This window comes from Leptonychotes weddellii, chromosome 4, assembly GCF_054177405.1.
Source record: "Leptonychotes weddellii isolate Sample4059 chromosome 4, ASM5417740v2, whole genome shotgun sequence".
Taxonomy (NCBI): Eukaryota; Metazoa; Chordata; class Mammalia; order Carnivora; family Phocidae; genus Leptonychotes; species Leptonychotes weddellii.
The window spans coordinates 92,225,625-92,241,887 of NC_138372.1; the positions used below are offsets into that span (position 1 = coordinate 92,225,625).

Genomic DNA, 16,263 nt, shown 5'->3' on the forward strand with positions numbered 1-16,263 from the left:
ATCAGCCCCAATTTTCCCAGCCTGATGATCTCCTCCCCAAAAGGTAGGAAACAGCTCTTGGGCATGTTCAGGAAATGCTTGTAGTGATTCAAATGACAAGGAAAAACCACCCAGAAATGAAGCTGGTAAGACAGTTAGGAGCTGGTCCAGGAAAGCTGTGATGGCCATCACAGGGGCATCTGATCAGACTTGCATTTCAGAAAGATCCAGGGACCTGGAGGGAGACGAGATAGAGAATGAATCTGGAGGCTAGGAGACAAAGAGAAGAAATTTTTGTAATAATCTTACAAGAGGTGGCATGGCCTCAACCGGATCTGAGGCCATGAAATTGTAGAGATGAGGGGACAAACATGAGGGATATTTAGAACACCAGATAATCAACATTTGGGTATGAGGAGTGAGAGAATGGAAGCGTAGGGATCAGCATCTTTGGTAATACCTCCACTGGGATAAGGAATACACGGGGGTCATTGTTGAATCCAAACAGCTTCAGGCCATAGCCCCCACATTTACCTTCTCCTCTACATCTGACGTATTCTCAGTGTCTTGTTTGTTTGGTTTTGGTTTTTCCTTTGAAGGTCCAGAAATGCCCTTGGTGTGTTTGACAGACTTTCAGGCTTATGCCCAAGAGCATCTTTCTAAGTCAACTTGGGATTTTATTGAAGGAGGAGCTGATGAATGCTTCACCCGTGATGACAACATGGCAGCGTTTAAAAAGTCTGGTCTTCTGTATCCTTTCTCTTGTTAAGCTAAGGTGCACTGGGTGAGGGGTCCTTGGAAGGTAGCAGCCCTGTTCTCTGCCTCCAAAGAACACAGAGTACTCAAGATATATCAATGGGTTTTGTTGTTATTGTTTTGGGTTTTGGGGGGTCTTCTTGGGGGGTGGGCAGGTGGCCAGGGAGAGGATGAATGGAGAAAAAACATATCTTAGTGCCTCTGCAGAACTAACATGAGTCACCCTCCCTCTGCATCCCAGCAACTCTGCCACCCAACAAGATAGGACAAGAGTCCAAGGTCATCAATTATCTGGGCAGGGAGGAGAAGCCGGTGGGGTAGGCCTAAATCTCCTGAGTTCCTAAACTTCTGGCTTAAAGGAGATAATGTCTGTTGGGAGAGGGGACACAAGAAATATGGAGACCCAAAGAGTCTTTTTAAAAAAAAAAAAAAGATTTTATTTATTTATTAGTCAGAGAACACAAGCAGGGGGAGCAGCAGGCAGAGGGAGAAGCAGGATCTCCCCTGAGCAGGGAGCCGGATGCAGGACTCGATCCCAGGACCCTGGGATCATGACCTGAGCTGAAAGCAGCCATATAATCGACTGAGCCACCCAGGCATCCTGAGACCCAAAGAGTCTTAAGGGTGAAAGGAGGTTGATTTCAAAGAGGAGCTGGGCTGGAACAGCAGCGGGTAGGGTACAGGGTGGTAAACAGCCCAGAGGCCACGTCGGGCCCACCGCCTGTTTTTGGATGGTCCACAAGCTAAGAATTTTTGTTTTCCATTTTTAAATGGTTGGGAAAAAAAAAACTAAAAGAAGAATGATAATTTGTTACAGGTGAAGATTATATAAAATACGAATTTCAGTGTTTATAAATAAAATTTTATTAGAACCAGCCATGGTCAATCATTTACATATTGTCTATGGCTGCTTTTGCATTACAACAGCAGATCTGAGTAACTGGGACAGATTGCGTGGTCCACAGAGCCTAAAATATTTACTATCTGGCCCTTTACAAAACAGCTTGCTGCCCCCTATAATAGAGAGGTCAAGAGAAAACTGAAAAATGGGATACAATGTGAACACAACGTTCTGTATTTTCATACTTGTTTGGCACTATACTGGGCCCCTTACTTGCTTTAGCTCATTTTGTCTTCATGAGACAATTATGGAGTTTGGATTATTCTCCCATTTCACAGATGAAGTTTGTATCTTACCCAAGTTTGTACAAACAATATATCTAGCAAAACCTTTCTATGTTTGTATATGGGAATAATAATATTTTGTGAAAAATACGCATTTTTGGACCCTGAGACTAAGTCTCTATTGGACTTAAAAGTGTGTTTTATATGTTTACTATTGTGAATTCCCTACCTTTTTCTAAAGCAGTAGTTAAGTTAAATCTTCCAATGAATTAGCTTCTAGCGAAAAACAAAACAAAACAAGCCCCCACCATGATCATTCTCTGGGATTTGTCCTCTTTTAGTGACCTTTTCTTACTTTATAGAGACTTGTTTCTAACCCATGAGCAAAGAGCCTAGAACTCCTTCCTGCTTATTAAATCTTTTCTTTTCTAATCCTCGGTATGGTAAATCAATCAAAGCATCCAAGTGCTGAGAGTCTGCTCAGGAAGGCAAGACTCAAAGACACAGATCTGTGCCAGAGCAAGGCCAGAGGTGGTGTGGGCCACACGTGCACTGGGAGTTTAGAGGGAGTGGGGTTAATGTGGGCCAGGATGTTAGGAAAGGCTTTCTAATCAGCCAACTGACCCCACCAGAGGTTTCTTGGGACCCAGTCTGGTGTAGACCTGCACCCAAATCTGGAAGCCCCAGCCCCATGCAGCAGCTGCATGCTGGAGAGTAACCCCACTAATAGAAGAATCTTTGTTGCTGGGCACAGAATCCGTCTCCGCCCCCGGTACCTGAGAGATGTGCAAGAGGTGGACACCCGGACCACAGTCCAAGGGGAGGAGATCACAGCCCCCATTGGCATCGCGCCCACGGGTTTCCACTGCCTCGTCTGGCCAGACGGAGAAATGAGCACAGCCAGAGGTATGACCCAGCCGCACCTCGAGGCTCCCTTCCCAGGGGCCCTGAAGTGTGCAGGTAACCTTCAGAACAATAGCAGGATTTCTCCCAGAGGGAGCATAGGGACAGCAATCTGGTCAGAATTAAGGAGGATGTTCACATAACATTTCATCCCAGTTTGAGAAAACATCCATTTCCATCACAAAGAGAGGGCGGCTACAGATGAAAAGATGTGGAAACCAAGCAGGTCACCCTGCGAAGGAGGGATGCAGGCCACTCACAGTCTGCGGGGAAAGGGATTCTCAGCGTGACTTCAAGGATAGGGCTCTCTTTGACCTGACCCCTCATGGGCCAGGGCTGGGGCTGAAGGGTGAGTCTCTGAATTTAGGATGAGGAGAGAGTCATGACATGAGGTCCTGACAAAGCCCCGGGCAGGTGTTCCTGCCCAAATGTTGTGTTTCCCTTCTCCTTGACTGACTTTGTCATCTTAGATGACAAAAAGTTTCTTATTGCATATGTCTCCTTCCTAGTAGCCCCTTATTCTCTTCCCCCATCCCTCTGCACCAAAAAATAATGAGAAGAGAAGGAAGAGGGGAGGGGAAGGGCTGAAAATAGTCCTGTGACTCCCTTTATAATCTTTACTCTAGGTCACATCTAGGAAATATTTCATTTGCAGGTTGCCCAGGACTTCCCTGGGATCTTTTCCTTTGACTCCGTGATATAGGAAGCAATGAATCCAAGGATTCTAGAGCTCCAAGTGACATCTGTCTGGTTAGGAGCCAAGACTGGCTAGGCTCAAATATGAATATCCTGTAGGACTATGACTGTTTTACTAAATCTTCACGGTTGGACGCGTGGTGCTTTTGCAGTGGGGCCGAAGAATGGGGTATCTCCTGTTGGTGTCAGGAGTTGAAAATATTAAATCCTGATTAGGCCAGAGTCTGCCCGGGTTGTGGAGTGGTAGTGACATTGACCTACTAGAGAGTCCTACTGAAAACAACAATCACAGTAGGAAGTGAGAAATACGCAGCAGTGTCAACATCACCGTCACCCCCACCCTCGCCAACCTCGTGATCACTAAGCCTTTGTACAGCACATCACTTAGTAATTTTAAAAATGCTTCCAGGGGTGCCCGGGCAGCTCAGTCGGTTGAGCATCAACTCGATCTCTGCTCTGGTCTTGATCTCGGGATCGTGAGCTCCACGCCCAGCCCTATTTAAAAAAATGATAATAATAATAAATAAAACACATAAGAATGCTTCCATATCTAGTATCTTGTTTAATCTCTCAGCAACCCTATAAGAGAGGCATTATTATTTCCCCCCATTTGACAGACGAAGAAAATGAGACTCAAGGCACACAGCTAGGAGGGGGGAGAACGAGCACTCTTCTAACTTAGATAGCATGCTTTCTCCGGGACAGAGCTCAGCCTTCTCCCCTGGCATCACCTTTCCTCACCCTTTGTCCTCTTTAGTTCCCTTCTGCTTCATCAACGAGTTCACGGGCAGCCCATTCTCCCATCAGAAAGCTGCAGCATGTCCAACCAAAATCGTTCCGGGCACTGAATGACCGCTCCAGCCAGGAAACTTGACAGGGTCTGGAGGACAGGCTCTACAGCTGGGCGGGGGGGGAGGGCTCCGGGGCTGACCGAATGCCCCCTACGCCCCCTGCTCTAGTGGGAAGCGGGATGAAGTCAAGCTTTATCTCCACTCAGAGGGCAAACAGGCCAGAGGTGGCACGGACTGTGAGGGCTTCTCCCCCGGGCCCAGAGCCCTCCTCCCTCCAACCTGAGCTGTGCTGTTGGCTTTGCAGCCGCCCAGGCAGCCGGGGTCTGCTACGTCACCAGCATCTATGCTAGCTGTCCCCTTGAAGACATTGCTGCCGCGGCCCCCAGGGGCCTCAAGTGGTTCCAGCTCTACATGCAGCCAGACAAGCAGCTCAACAAGCAGCTGGTCCAGAGGGCTGAATCCCTGGGCTTCAGAGCTCTGGTCATCACTGTGGATGCACCCAAAATTGGCAACAGGCGACGTGACTTTCGAAACCAGCTGAACTTAAAGATGAACTTGTTGCTGAAAGACCTTCGCTCGCCTAAAGAGGTAGGAAAGATACCAGATCCAATGGGCAGGCATGACAGGAGGCAAATTTCCTCCCCTCCTTCCTCTCCCTTCTCTCTTGCTACAAAAAGTCCCTGAGCGCCGGGTCTTGCCAGACACTGCAGATGTCCCGGCTCAAACAGCAGATCTGGTTCCTGCTATCCAGAGCTACCAGATGAGCAGGATAGAACACAAAATGTCCTCACTCCTGGAGCTACCCAGCCTGTCACCAGAAGCGTTCTGGCCAGGGCTGGGTGTTAAGAAATAGGAAAGCTATGGAAAGGAATTTTCCATGCCATAAGAGAGTAAATTAACCAAGTTCTTCCAACACTATCTACACCATGGGACGCTTAGCAAGCAGATGATCATTTTGGATGGCACATTTAGGTGAACTGACCTCCTGAAGAGGCTGCTCACAGACAAGGTGACTGGCCCACAGAGTGTAGCCCGCCCAGGCCTCTGACCCTGCTGCCTTGAGAACTGAGGGTCGGTACCTCTCGACACCTAGAACTCCTCCCTGGAACTGCAGTACACTTGTTTGGAATCTGAAATAGGTGACTGCAAAGGCCACTTCCCCATTAAAATCCTACAGTCAGATGGGATGGAATGCCCCAGAGAGAGAAAGTTTTGGCAACATTGGAGTCCCTTGGTTACATTAGAGATAATGGTATCAGCCTTTTCAGCCAGTGGGCAGCTGTGATACTCAGTCAAGTGACTCAACAGTTCTACACATTAACCACAAATTAGCCTTGAAGGTTTCTGGAATCCTTATCTCAGATTCCAGAGACACACTGGGATTTACAGATATTTGATTCACATGGTGAGCCAAGGTTAGATATAAGGTAGTATCTGATTCAGGATTATCGAAGTATTTCTTAGTTCTTATAACCTTGGGCATATCTCAAGCATAACATGTTATATCGGCCTATAAATGCTTTTGTTTATCCCCTTCACTTACTAAACTCTGAGGTTCTTTTAAAGTTGGGACTGTGTCACTGGGTCTTATACACAACTAATGAATCATTGAACACTACATCAAAAACTAATGATGTACTCTATGTTGGCTAATTGAACTTAATAAAAAAAAATAAAGTAGGGACTGTGTCTTATTTGTCTTTGTGTCCCCATATCCTGGCATAATTATAGAGCAGGGCACAATTAATGGTTAATGAATAAGCAGTTGAGATAGTAATTCTTTTGCACAAATTTTGTTAGGAAAAGGAGGTGGAAGTGTTGTTGATTCTGTTACTACTCTTTTAAGGCTTATGAAAGGTGGCTATCTGAATGTGTCTCGGTTTGGAATGGATCAAACAATCCTCAAGGAGCTCAGGTCTAAGGTTCTTTTTTCTTCCCCACAGAGAAATTCAATGCCTTATTTCCAGATGTCCCCCATTGACTCATCCTTCTGCTGGAATGATCTCTCCTGGCTTCAGAGCATATCGCGATTGCCCATCATCCTTAAAGGGATCTTGACAAAAGAGGATGCAGAGTTAGCTGTGAAACACAATGTCCATGGCATCATTGTTTCCAACCATGGTGGGAGGCAGCTTGATGACGTTCCCGCTTCTGTAAGTAGGGTGACTTCAGAGGGGGTTTGTGTGTGAGTGTGTGTGTGTGTGTGTGTGCGCGCTTGAGTGTGCCTACAGCATGGTACTCTGTGCACTTTGGCCCACACTCCCCTCTCCCTTACCACATATGCTGGTACATAACTGTTAATTGCAAGAACTTTTAATTATTAACAGTCTAGCGTGTGCCAGGTTATTTTTACAAACTTCACATACATCATCTCTAAATCTCACAACCGTCCTGCAAGATGTATAGCATCATCACTCTTTTACAGATGGGGATCCTGGAGCTTAGAAATGTTAAGTAACTTGTCCAAGTTCACATAGTTAGGCACGACATTCCAAAGGCACTGAGGTCTCCTGCCTTCTGGAGGAAGTGTTCAGCTTAAAGACTGCCTGTGTGCATGGAGTGTAACAACATATTTTCTCATATGACACATCCTGGGAAGGAACAGTACCTCACTTACACGAATAAATAACCATTTTTCACAGTAAAACTAAAAAATGCCATATGAATCTTTTTCTAAAAATCTGTGACAGTCTGTGATTTTCCCCTATCTTTTGAATTTATGTCCGTTACAGATGAAGAGGAGGCAGGCAAGGAAAGAATCTTTAAATGGGAATTAATTGTTGATTTATCTTCTTGGAGATATATAGCTTATATTTTTCCAAGAGATTCTTCTATCACTACTTGATTTATTGTAAGAAAAGGAAGTGTGGGGTGGGGGCACCTGGGTGACACAGGGGGTTGGGCTTCCAATTCTTGGTTTCGGCTCGGGTCAGGGTCTCGGGGTCGTGGGATAGAGCCCCACGGCAGACTCTGCTGTCCCTGGGATTCTCTCTCCCTTTCCCTCTGCCCCTCCCGCTCATGCTCTCTCTCTCTCACCTCTCTCTAAAAATAAAAATCAATAAATCTTTTAAAAAAAAGAAAGAAAGAAAGGGAAGTGGGTTTTTTCTCTCTTTTGGCCTTTCTATGACATAAGTAAAACACGTTCACTGCAGATAAATCATAAAATGTACATATGCAAAAAGAAGAAGATAAAAATCACCCCTAATTTCATCACTATCACTAATGACAATATTTTGGGAATTGTTTTTTATCAACTTCTTAATGCAAAGATGACAGTTTAGGTTTAAAAAGCTACATATTATTTTGTAATTTTTCTCTTTTCACTTTATCAATATATTAAGAACATCATTTCATTTCAGTATATACGTTTCTCTCATTTTTTTTTAAAGATTTTATTTATTTATTTATTTATTTATTTGAGAGAGAGAGAGCAGGAGAGGGGGGAGGGTCTGAGGGAGAAGCAGACTCCCCGCCGAGCAGGGAGCCCGATGCGGGACTCGATCCCGGGACTCCTGGATCATGACCTGAGCCGAAGGCAGTCGCTTAACCAACTGAGCCACCCAGGCGCCCCACGTTTCTCTCATTTTTAATGGTGTATAGCACAAAGGGACAATTTATATAACCAACTGCCTATTGTTGAACATCCAATGACTTCCAAGCCTTCACCATTTTAAACAATGCATCAATGACCATCCTTAAATCTTTAGCAGTCTCAATTACTTCTTTAAAACGAATTCCAGGAAATGGAGAAGCTGTATCAACCAGTTTGTACATTTCAAGGCTTGTGAAGCTTGGAGGTTTAACGTGCCAATGACTCACCCCTTCCTCCCCACCAGGCTCTCACTGAGAGAGAAAAGGCACAGAATAACAAGTCCACTTAGAGAATAAGGAGCACAGCTCACTTTAGCTCTCCATAAGAGCTGATTGAAGGGAACAGTTGGGTATCCTACTTCCCATCCCAAATTTTGACCTGTGACCCCAGGAGAAAGTAGATATGCAAAGCACATGCCAGCACTCTCACCCAAGTCCTGCAAGGATGCCCCCAGGCCACCTCCCACAGACCCAGAAACTGGCAGAACAGGATGCTATAAAGTACAGCAGGTCCTGAGCAGTCCCAATTGTGCCTACAGGTAGGAACAGAAAACAAAAAAGAGCCCACCACCAGCAAGCAGCAAATAGAGTAGAATGTTGACTCTCGAAATAACTCTAATAAAACAGTATGCAATTGGCTCATGAATCAGTTTAGCCAGTCTTGCTCCCTTGAGGGGAGGACTGAGTAATACATGGAGAAAGAGGCCGAGTAATTGCTCCCCACTGCACTTCCTCAATAGAGAATGACTGTTGGCAAAGGTAGGAGCCAGAGAGAGAATTTCTCCTTCCCCATCATTCTCCCAAGCCATCTGACTTAACAACCAAACCCAAGGGGACGGTGCCGAGATTGGTGTGAAGCTAGTGAAGTACTTCTGGCTCAAAATTTGAGAACGTGCCAGAAAAACTTAGTAAGATAAATAATAGTTTAGGGACGCCTAGGTGGCTAAGTGTCTGCCTTCCGTTCAGGTCATGATCCCAGGGTCCTGGGATCGAACCCCACATCAGGCTCCCTGCTCAGCGGGAAGCCTGCTTCTCCCTCTCCCACTCCCCCTGCTTGTGTTCCCTCTCTCGCTGTGTCTCCCTCTGCCAAATAAATAAATCAAATCTTTTAAAAAAAAGATAAATAATAGTTTAATGCAGTATTTAAAAAAATTAAAATTAATGCAAAAAGTTCCATGGTGAACAAAATATCAACATTTTAAATAAAAATAGGATCTGTTCCTGTGCTTGCATAACCTGCTTCCACACATCTCTCTGTCATCCTGACCCCAGATCCAAAAAAAATTTATTTACAAAAACAAGCAGTCACCCACCCTTGCTCACAGGTCAAAGCTTGCCTTTCAATTTTTAAATATTACATCCAAATGTTATTTATCTGAGTGTTTTGGCATTCCTTAAATTTTGTGCCTGAGGTCAGTGCTTCACTCCTCTCACCCCAGACCCTCTCTGTGAGGGGTATGACCCTTTGAAGCTCCCATCTCTAGAAGGTTCCATATATTTCCTGTATTTCTTCCTGGGACCGGAAAAAAGGGTCAGCTAGCTGTTGTCCCCAGAACGCTCTAATGAATGTCCTATTGTGACCTATCGAAAGTAACTCTAAAGCAATACTGTACCCTAGGCTAAAATTCACCCCCTGGTCTGTTTCTCCAAATTCCATCAGCTCCATTGTCCAATACAGCTCACTGGAAGAGTTTGCACAGATGTGTTTATTTCTTTTTCCCAATATCATCGAAATATTCCAAATAATACCATGCTGGGGCTATAAAAATACCACTTATCTGGACATGCATTCCAGCAGTATTCTCATATATAAGTCTAAAGTATTCAGTTCTCCTCCACTTGTAAATTAGAGTACAAAGTTCTTTCCTCCCTGATTACATATTCTGCTCAGTCACCCAAAGGATCTCATTGAGACAGAACTGCCATTGACTCCTTCTGCAGCAGAAGTCCCCGAGGGCCCAGTTTCGCCTCCTCTCCAGCTGTCTGTCCAAGAGGCATAGAACAGGAGCCCTGAGACAGTTCCAAAACTCTGTCCTCAAGGACCCTGCTCCCAGACTCCGCTGTCACCCCTCCTCTTAGACTTGGAGGTGCTCAGGACTACGGCTCAGTCTGGGGCACTGTGGGTTGGCAAGACCTGGTAGCTGCAGAGCCTGGAACAGGGGAGGCAAGGTGAGAGACAAAGTCTGGGGAGAAACCAGGCCAAGTGATAAGCTGCTTTTGTTTTGCCTTTCAGAGTGTGCAACCCTACCTCGACAGCCCTGCTGCTTGCATTCCCAACCCATGTCTCAGATAACCCATACAGGAGTCAGGAACAAGTTGTTCAAACGTGGTGTGTAAGGAACAATGGGCATCCCAGTTACACAAGACAGGCTGTGGTCCAGACACATTTGCTTTGCCAAAAGGACTCAGTGCCTTAGCAATGGAGAGCATTCCTAGCTGTGCCGCCGTAGAAACAGAGAAGGCAGGAGAAAACCAAAAGTCAAAATGCACTTTAGAAAGAACATTAAAGTGAAGACCATAAATGGAAAATATCCCCTTTAGGATGTGAAGAGGAACCAAGAGTTTCTTCCAAGCTGTAGATGGTTGAACAAGGAGCCAGAGAGAAGCTACACTCTGTCAGGGCAGAAAATGGCAAGAGGGAGAGCCTGCAAAAAGTCCCTGGGGCTCACGGAGTGCCTGGGTGGCTCAGTCGGTTAAGCATGTGCCTTCTGCTCAGGTCATGGTCCCAGGGTCCTGCTCAGTGGGGAGCCTGCTTCTCCCTCTCCCTCTGCCCCTCCTCCTGCTCATGTGTGCGCAGTCTCTCTCTCTCAAATAAATAAATAAATAAAATATTTTTTAAAAATAAAAAGAAAGTCCGTGGGGCTCAGGAACGTAGCTGCATTATACTTGGACTTCCTGTTCCTGACCCACATTGAGGGCCACCTCTGCCCCATGATCCCCAAGAGTGAAAAATGGAAATCCCTCAAGCCATGCATGTCTCTTTCTCAGATCGATGCCTTGACAGAAGTGGTGGCTGCCGTGAAAGGGAAAATGGAAGTGTACCTGGATGGTGGGATCCGAACTGGCAACGATGTGCTCAAGGCTCTGGCCCTTGGGGCTAAGTGTGTGTTTCTGGGGAGACCAGTCCTGTGGGGTCTTGCCTATAAGGTGAGAGTGGCAGAGTGGAAACCAGTGGGAAGATACTGGGCTTCTCATTTGCTCCCGGGCTTTACTGTGGTTTGCCATCCAAGCTGAGCTGTTGTTGCAGGTGCCACAGATCCTGAGGGACAACTCCCCCTTGCCCGCCTCTCCCGCTTCCTCGGCAGGGCATTTCACATTCTCAGGCCCCCTCGCCCCCATCTTTTCCTCTTTGCTTCCCTGTCTTCCCAGTGTAGTTCCAATTTCACAGACATCCTTGTCCTCCCCACCGCAGCTGGGAGCACACCTAGAACAGCTACTCAGCACCTGGGCAGAATGTTCTTCACCCTTCTTTTTGTCTCTCCCCACCCCACCACCCCCATCTTGGGAGCAGGGTGAACATGGCGTTGAGGAAGTTTTGAACCTTATAAAAAATGAATTCCACACTTCCATGACCCTCACAGGTAAGTTTTCACAATTCTTTTCCTGATTTGGAGCTGAAGGCCTGAGGGCTACAGAATGGGAGTGGTGACCCCTCTTTCTATTTCCCCTTCCCCAGCCCAGTGGCTGCCTAGAAGAGAAAGGAGGGAAGAGATGCCCCAGACAAAGACTGAACACAAACTCAAAAGGTGATACCTTTGCCACGAAAGCAAATGCAATTTCAGATTATAGGAAAGAGGGTCCCCCTGTGCTCTGGCCTGCTCAGATCACACAAGCAGGCTTGTTGGGTATGGTTCTGTGGGTCATTTTTTCATATTCATGGGCTGTGGGGAGTTGAGAAATTATGTCAAGGAGGAAGCATGGAGGAAGTGGGGAGACAGATACAACAGGAAGAGAGAAGGGGGAAACAGGAGAAGTGCCGTCCTGTGTAACCACAGCCAGAGAAACATGGACATCTCAAAGTTCCATGCAGGTGGACTTCAGTCAAAAATGAAGTTATTGTAAAGTAGTGCTCATAAAAATTTATACGTTTTTAGCAAAGCCTGGGATCCCAGTGACCTATAAAATAGTAGTTCTTAACTGAGATCGACAATGATTGCCCTCTTCAGGAAGAATTGTTTTTAGAGTTTTGAGTTTATTTTTTTCCAGTTGGCACAAAGACTGCAGGGTGGATACTTCCGGTAGTTAGTGCTCAGAGGCTAGGAGCACTAAATGTCCTAAAATGCCTGGAGAAGTCTCATAGAAAAGAACTACCCTACCCAAATGCCAATGGCCTATGGCTCTGTCATTGATTGTCTTTGTCTGCTGTAGATCTGACTGGTCACAATGTGAAAGGACAGATAAGAGGAACCCCAATGAGACCTCCATTCACTCCTCAATTCTAAAATTTGGTAATAGCAGACACCGTCTCCAGAAGTAAGGAAATAATGAATCAGGAGCTCTGATGTGAAATCAAGACCATTTTCATGCCATTAACTTATTTCCATAAATGTTACAGAGCATCGGTCATGTGCTGAGCACAAGGCAGGACGTCCAGGTTCTTCTCAAGTCTGGCTTTGGTCTGATATTTAGACAAGTGTCTTGTACTCAGTGTCCAAGTTATGTTAGTAGTGTCCATTGGGGTTGCAGACTCAACTTTTGGGCCTGAGTAATACAAATAGAAAACTTAGATCAGTGTTACTGCCAGCACCATCCTCCTTCCCACTGAGCAAATTAATTAAAGAAAAAAAGGGGGGAAGAATAGATCAAGGCATGGAAGACAAGGACCGTCAACTCTGGACCAGAGCCATACTCTTCAGAGCCTATGAAGATAAGTCAGTAAATGACTTGGTGTCACCCAGGCCCTCTTGTAAGGGAGGGGGAGGGCATGAGCATGAACAGATATCATATTGGTGTGTTTTGTCCCTGGGAGGGAGGGGCGTGAAGGATAGGTAGACCCATGAGCTTCTGCAGATTCCAGGAGGTTGAAATGACTTTTCCTGCTCCCCCAAATATTTTCTCCCATCCTTGCAAAATGATGTCTGGTATTCTTTTAACAGAAGCCTGTTGGGGGAATTCACAATAACAAAGCTTTTTTATTCTACCAAAAGTTTACACTTAACAATCGCTGGGGTAGAAACGGTAGCTGGAAAATCTCCTTCTGAAATAGAGTGGAGAGCATCCTTTTTTAAAAGGGGCAGAGAAGAAACAGAATTGTGAGCCTGTTTAGGGCTGACAGCTTATACTACCCTCCTTCTAACTGTTGTACAATGAGAATGTATTGTTTTAAATGCATATATAGAAAAATGAGTAATCACAACCAAACATGGGACAGAGTAGGAGGAGAGAGAAAGAATAGGATACCAGGAAGAAGGGCATCCGTTGGCATCCTCTGCATAAGAGTCTCTCCCCCAGGCTAGTCCATGGGAAGAAGGGATCTCAAGCGGGGGGCCTGGCTTTTGGTGGAACTCACTAAAATGCAAAATCATAGTGTGAAAGCGCCAAGATTCTGTCACCCCTTAGCCCTTCCACACACAATGCACGTGAGATGCCTGACCCAAAATCAGCACCCAGGAGGAAACAGTTCATATGATTTCTCTCTCCTAATTCCCCTGGAGATGTGTGACATTTTTCCCTAATGACCCTGTAACATCACAGCCCTGGGAGGAGACCTCTATTTGCACTATTGCTGAAAGCAAAATAAGCTTAAAAAGTCATGGTTTTTCTCACCGTGAGACCAATTGCTGAAATTATACTTATAGGAAGGTTAAAATCATGATCTGTCTTGGAAAATGTCCACATAAAATCATACCAACACAGGCTTACTAAAGTCTTATCCTTCATAAGGGAAGGAGGCTGAATTAAAAAGTATATGAACCTTCTCGAGGTTTATTGTTCGGAATTCCCTACTTCACTTTAAAGTAGCCAAAACATTTTAGTGTAAATATCCTCCGAATTTACAGTAATGAAAAAATTATAAATATGCATTCTCTCTCAAACTTCTACTGAGCCTCTGCCAAGGGCAGGGCAATGCCCTTGGTACCGCATGAGACCCAGAAACCAATCTGATGAGAGTCGAATAAGTACAGAAACATTACCAAGGTTTATGGGTCAAACGGTCTCAAAATGGAGTCATAACATAATCTGGATGCAACTACTGAGACATTTTTACATCATTTAAATATTATTTTTATTACAATATATAACCGAAGATCATATTTTGGCATCCTCTGTGCTCCTTGAATAGGACTGCCTACTGTGATGACCCACTATTCTCTGCCCTGGGGAAACCCAAAGCTCTTAAGACCACTGTCCATTCTGAGGAGAGCTGCCTCTGGTACCAAATTCCTGCTTCTGCTGAATAAGTTCATTTTGTGGGTTACTTTTGCATCCCATGCCTGCCATTTCTGTCCACTACAATCAACCCAGGCATAGTTTTTAGAGGGGAAAAGGACACTCTCATTAGTTGTATTTTCGCGAGTAATACATCTTGCTAAAGCTGTGTTTTGGGAGGTGAAGATGCACACATCATACATGGGGGAAAAACTTCGAATTAATCATTACACATCCTGGCATTCAAGTCTTTCTGCCTTATCATCACCAAGGATTTCCTGTCTACTCAAGGTTACAGCTCTCCAGTCTACACCAACAGACTACTCCCTCTTTCTCCTTCCTCTTCGTGCTTCTTATCTGACGCCACTCTCTTCAGTCCCTGCGTCTAATCTCAGCTACAGTTCTAATTTTGCATTTTAGTTAAGATCCTCCACTAAAGAAGTGTTACATTTTGCAGCACTTTCCCTTAGAAGGCAACCGCTGTATGAAATAATCATTCCATCTCTTATTCCTGACTCATATTCTTCCTTGACACATACTTCCTATATCCCTGAGCTTTATCAGCACTCAGATAAAGGTCAAGTGTATCTATGGCACATATTAATTGATTTTGCAAGTGCTAAGATGGTGTTTCTATATTTTTACTATGCCTCTTTCAACACAGCCACAACATGGCTGTGTTGAAAGAGGACTTGGGCACAGGCTCACAAAATAATTCTCAAGGCAATCAGAATCACATTATTCCTCTGGTATCCATAATGTTTTTTCAGGGTGGGCACAAAGATCAAGTCAGGCTTGTTCCCATTGGATCATCCCATTACTCATGATGGGGTGGGTTATTGGTGTTTTAGAGAAATAAGCTTGTTAACTGTTCTTTTAGGTTGCCGGTCGGTTGCCGAGATCAATCAGGACCTGGTCCAGTTCTCCAGGTTGTAAAGAAAGAGGGCTAATGACCAGACTGCTGAGGTTGCCCACAGGGGGAAGACAAACTCATAGTGTGATGCGTGATGCCTTCCCGCCTTGGCCCCATCCTATCCAGAGGCTCATCCCCTGCAAGTTCTATCATTCTACCCCTTGTGCTTCAGGCCCTCCAAATCCCTCCTCTTCCTCAAATGTGACATGCTCTTCTTTGCCTCACTGCTTGTTATATGTTTTTGCTTAAAATCCTCCTCTGAAAGAAAAAATGTTAAAAAGGTGGATCAGGGGCGCCTGGGTGGCTCAGTCGTTAAACGTCTGCCTTAGGCTCAGGTCATGATCCCAGTGTCCTGAGATCGAGCCCCACGTTGGGCTCCCTGCTCCGCAAGAGGCCTGCTTCTCCCTCTCCCACTCCCCCTGCTTGTGTTCTCTCCCTTGCTGTGTCTCTCTCTGTCAAATAAATAAATAAAATCTTTTAAAAAAAAAGTGGATCAACAATGACTGAAATATCTAGTGGATTAATTTTTTTTTTTGCATATCCTATGTATCTCTACGAACCAACTATGGCAATTTACACTCTGCACAGAAGAGCTATATGTACAAAATATTCTCCCACCAAAATAATACTCCTATCTGTAGATAACAGGAAAATAATATAGTTAAAAACATGGGCTTTGAAGTCATACACATCCTCTATATCTCTATGAAATAACTATGGGAATTTGTACAGAAGAGCTATCCGTATAAAATATTCCTCAATAAAAATCATCCTCTAGGGCTATCAAACAGGACAAGACAGACCAACCAGATGAAAGAAGGAAGTAAATCAAGTGTAATTAGGACACTTAGAAGAGTAGTAGATACTTTACAGAATCGTGGTCTTTGAAAAGAGGCTCAGGACATGGATTTAGATGACATTATGGGTTGATAAAAAGAAAAGGGTAACTGACCGGGATCCCTGTGTTAGACCCAAACTTTCTATTCAGTTAAAAGTTCAAATTGGTTCCTGCACTGGTGTGCTTATGGTCAGTTCGAGGCCAAGGAGGAGCAAGGATGGGTTGCTTGTGCTGCAAGTTTAGGGACACACTAAGGAAGTGCCATGTCTGAGGGCAACTGCTTGGCTGATACAGTAGTCATA

At 45.0% G+C, this 16,263-nt stretch overlaps 1 protein-coding gene across 1 annotated transcript; it reads left to right on the top strand.

The window, feature by feature from the left end:
* Nucleotides 1–580: 580 nt before the first annotated feature.
* On the top strand, nt 581–15,512 carry HAO2 (hydroxyacid oxidase 2). The gene is made up of 7 exons (XM_006732358.3): nt 581–717; nt 2,615–2,766; nt 4,555–4,838; nt 6,194–6,403; nt 10,830–10,988; nt 11,353–11,422; nt 15,091–15,512. The coding sequence occupies exons 1-7, from the start codon at nt 587–589 to the stop codon at nt 15,144–15,146; spliced, it is 1,062 nt and encodes a 353-aa protein (XP_006732421.2). The 5' UTR covers nt 581–586; the 3' UTR covers nt 15,147–15,512.
* Nucleotides 15,513–16,263: the final 751 nt, after the last annotated feature.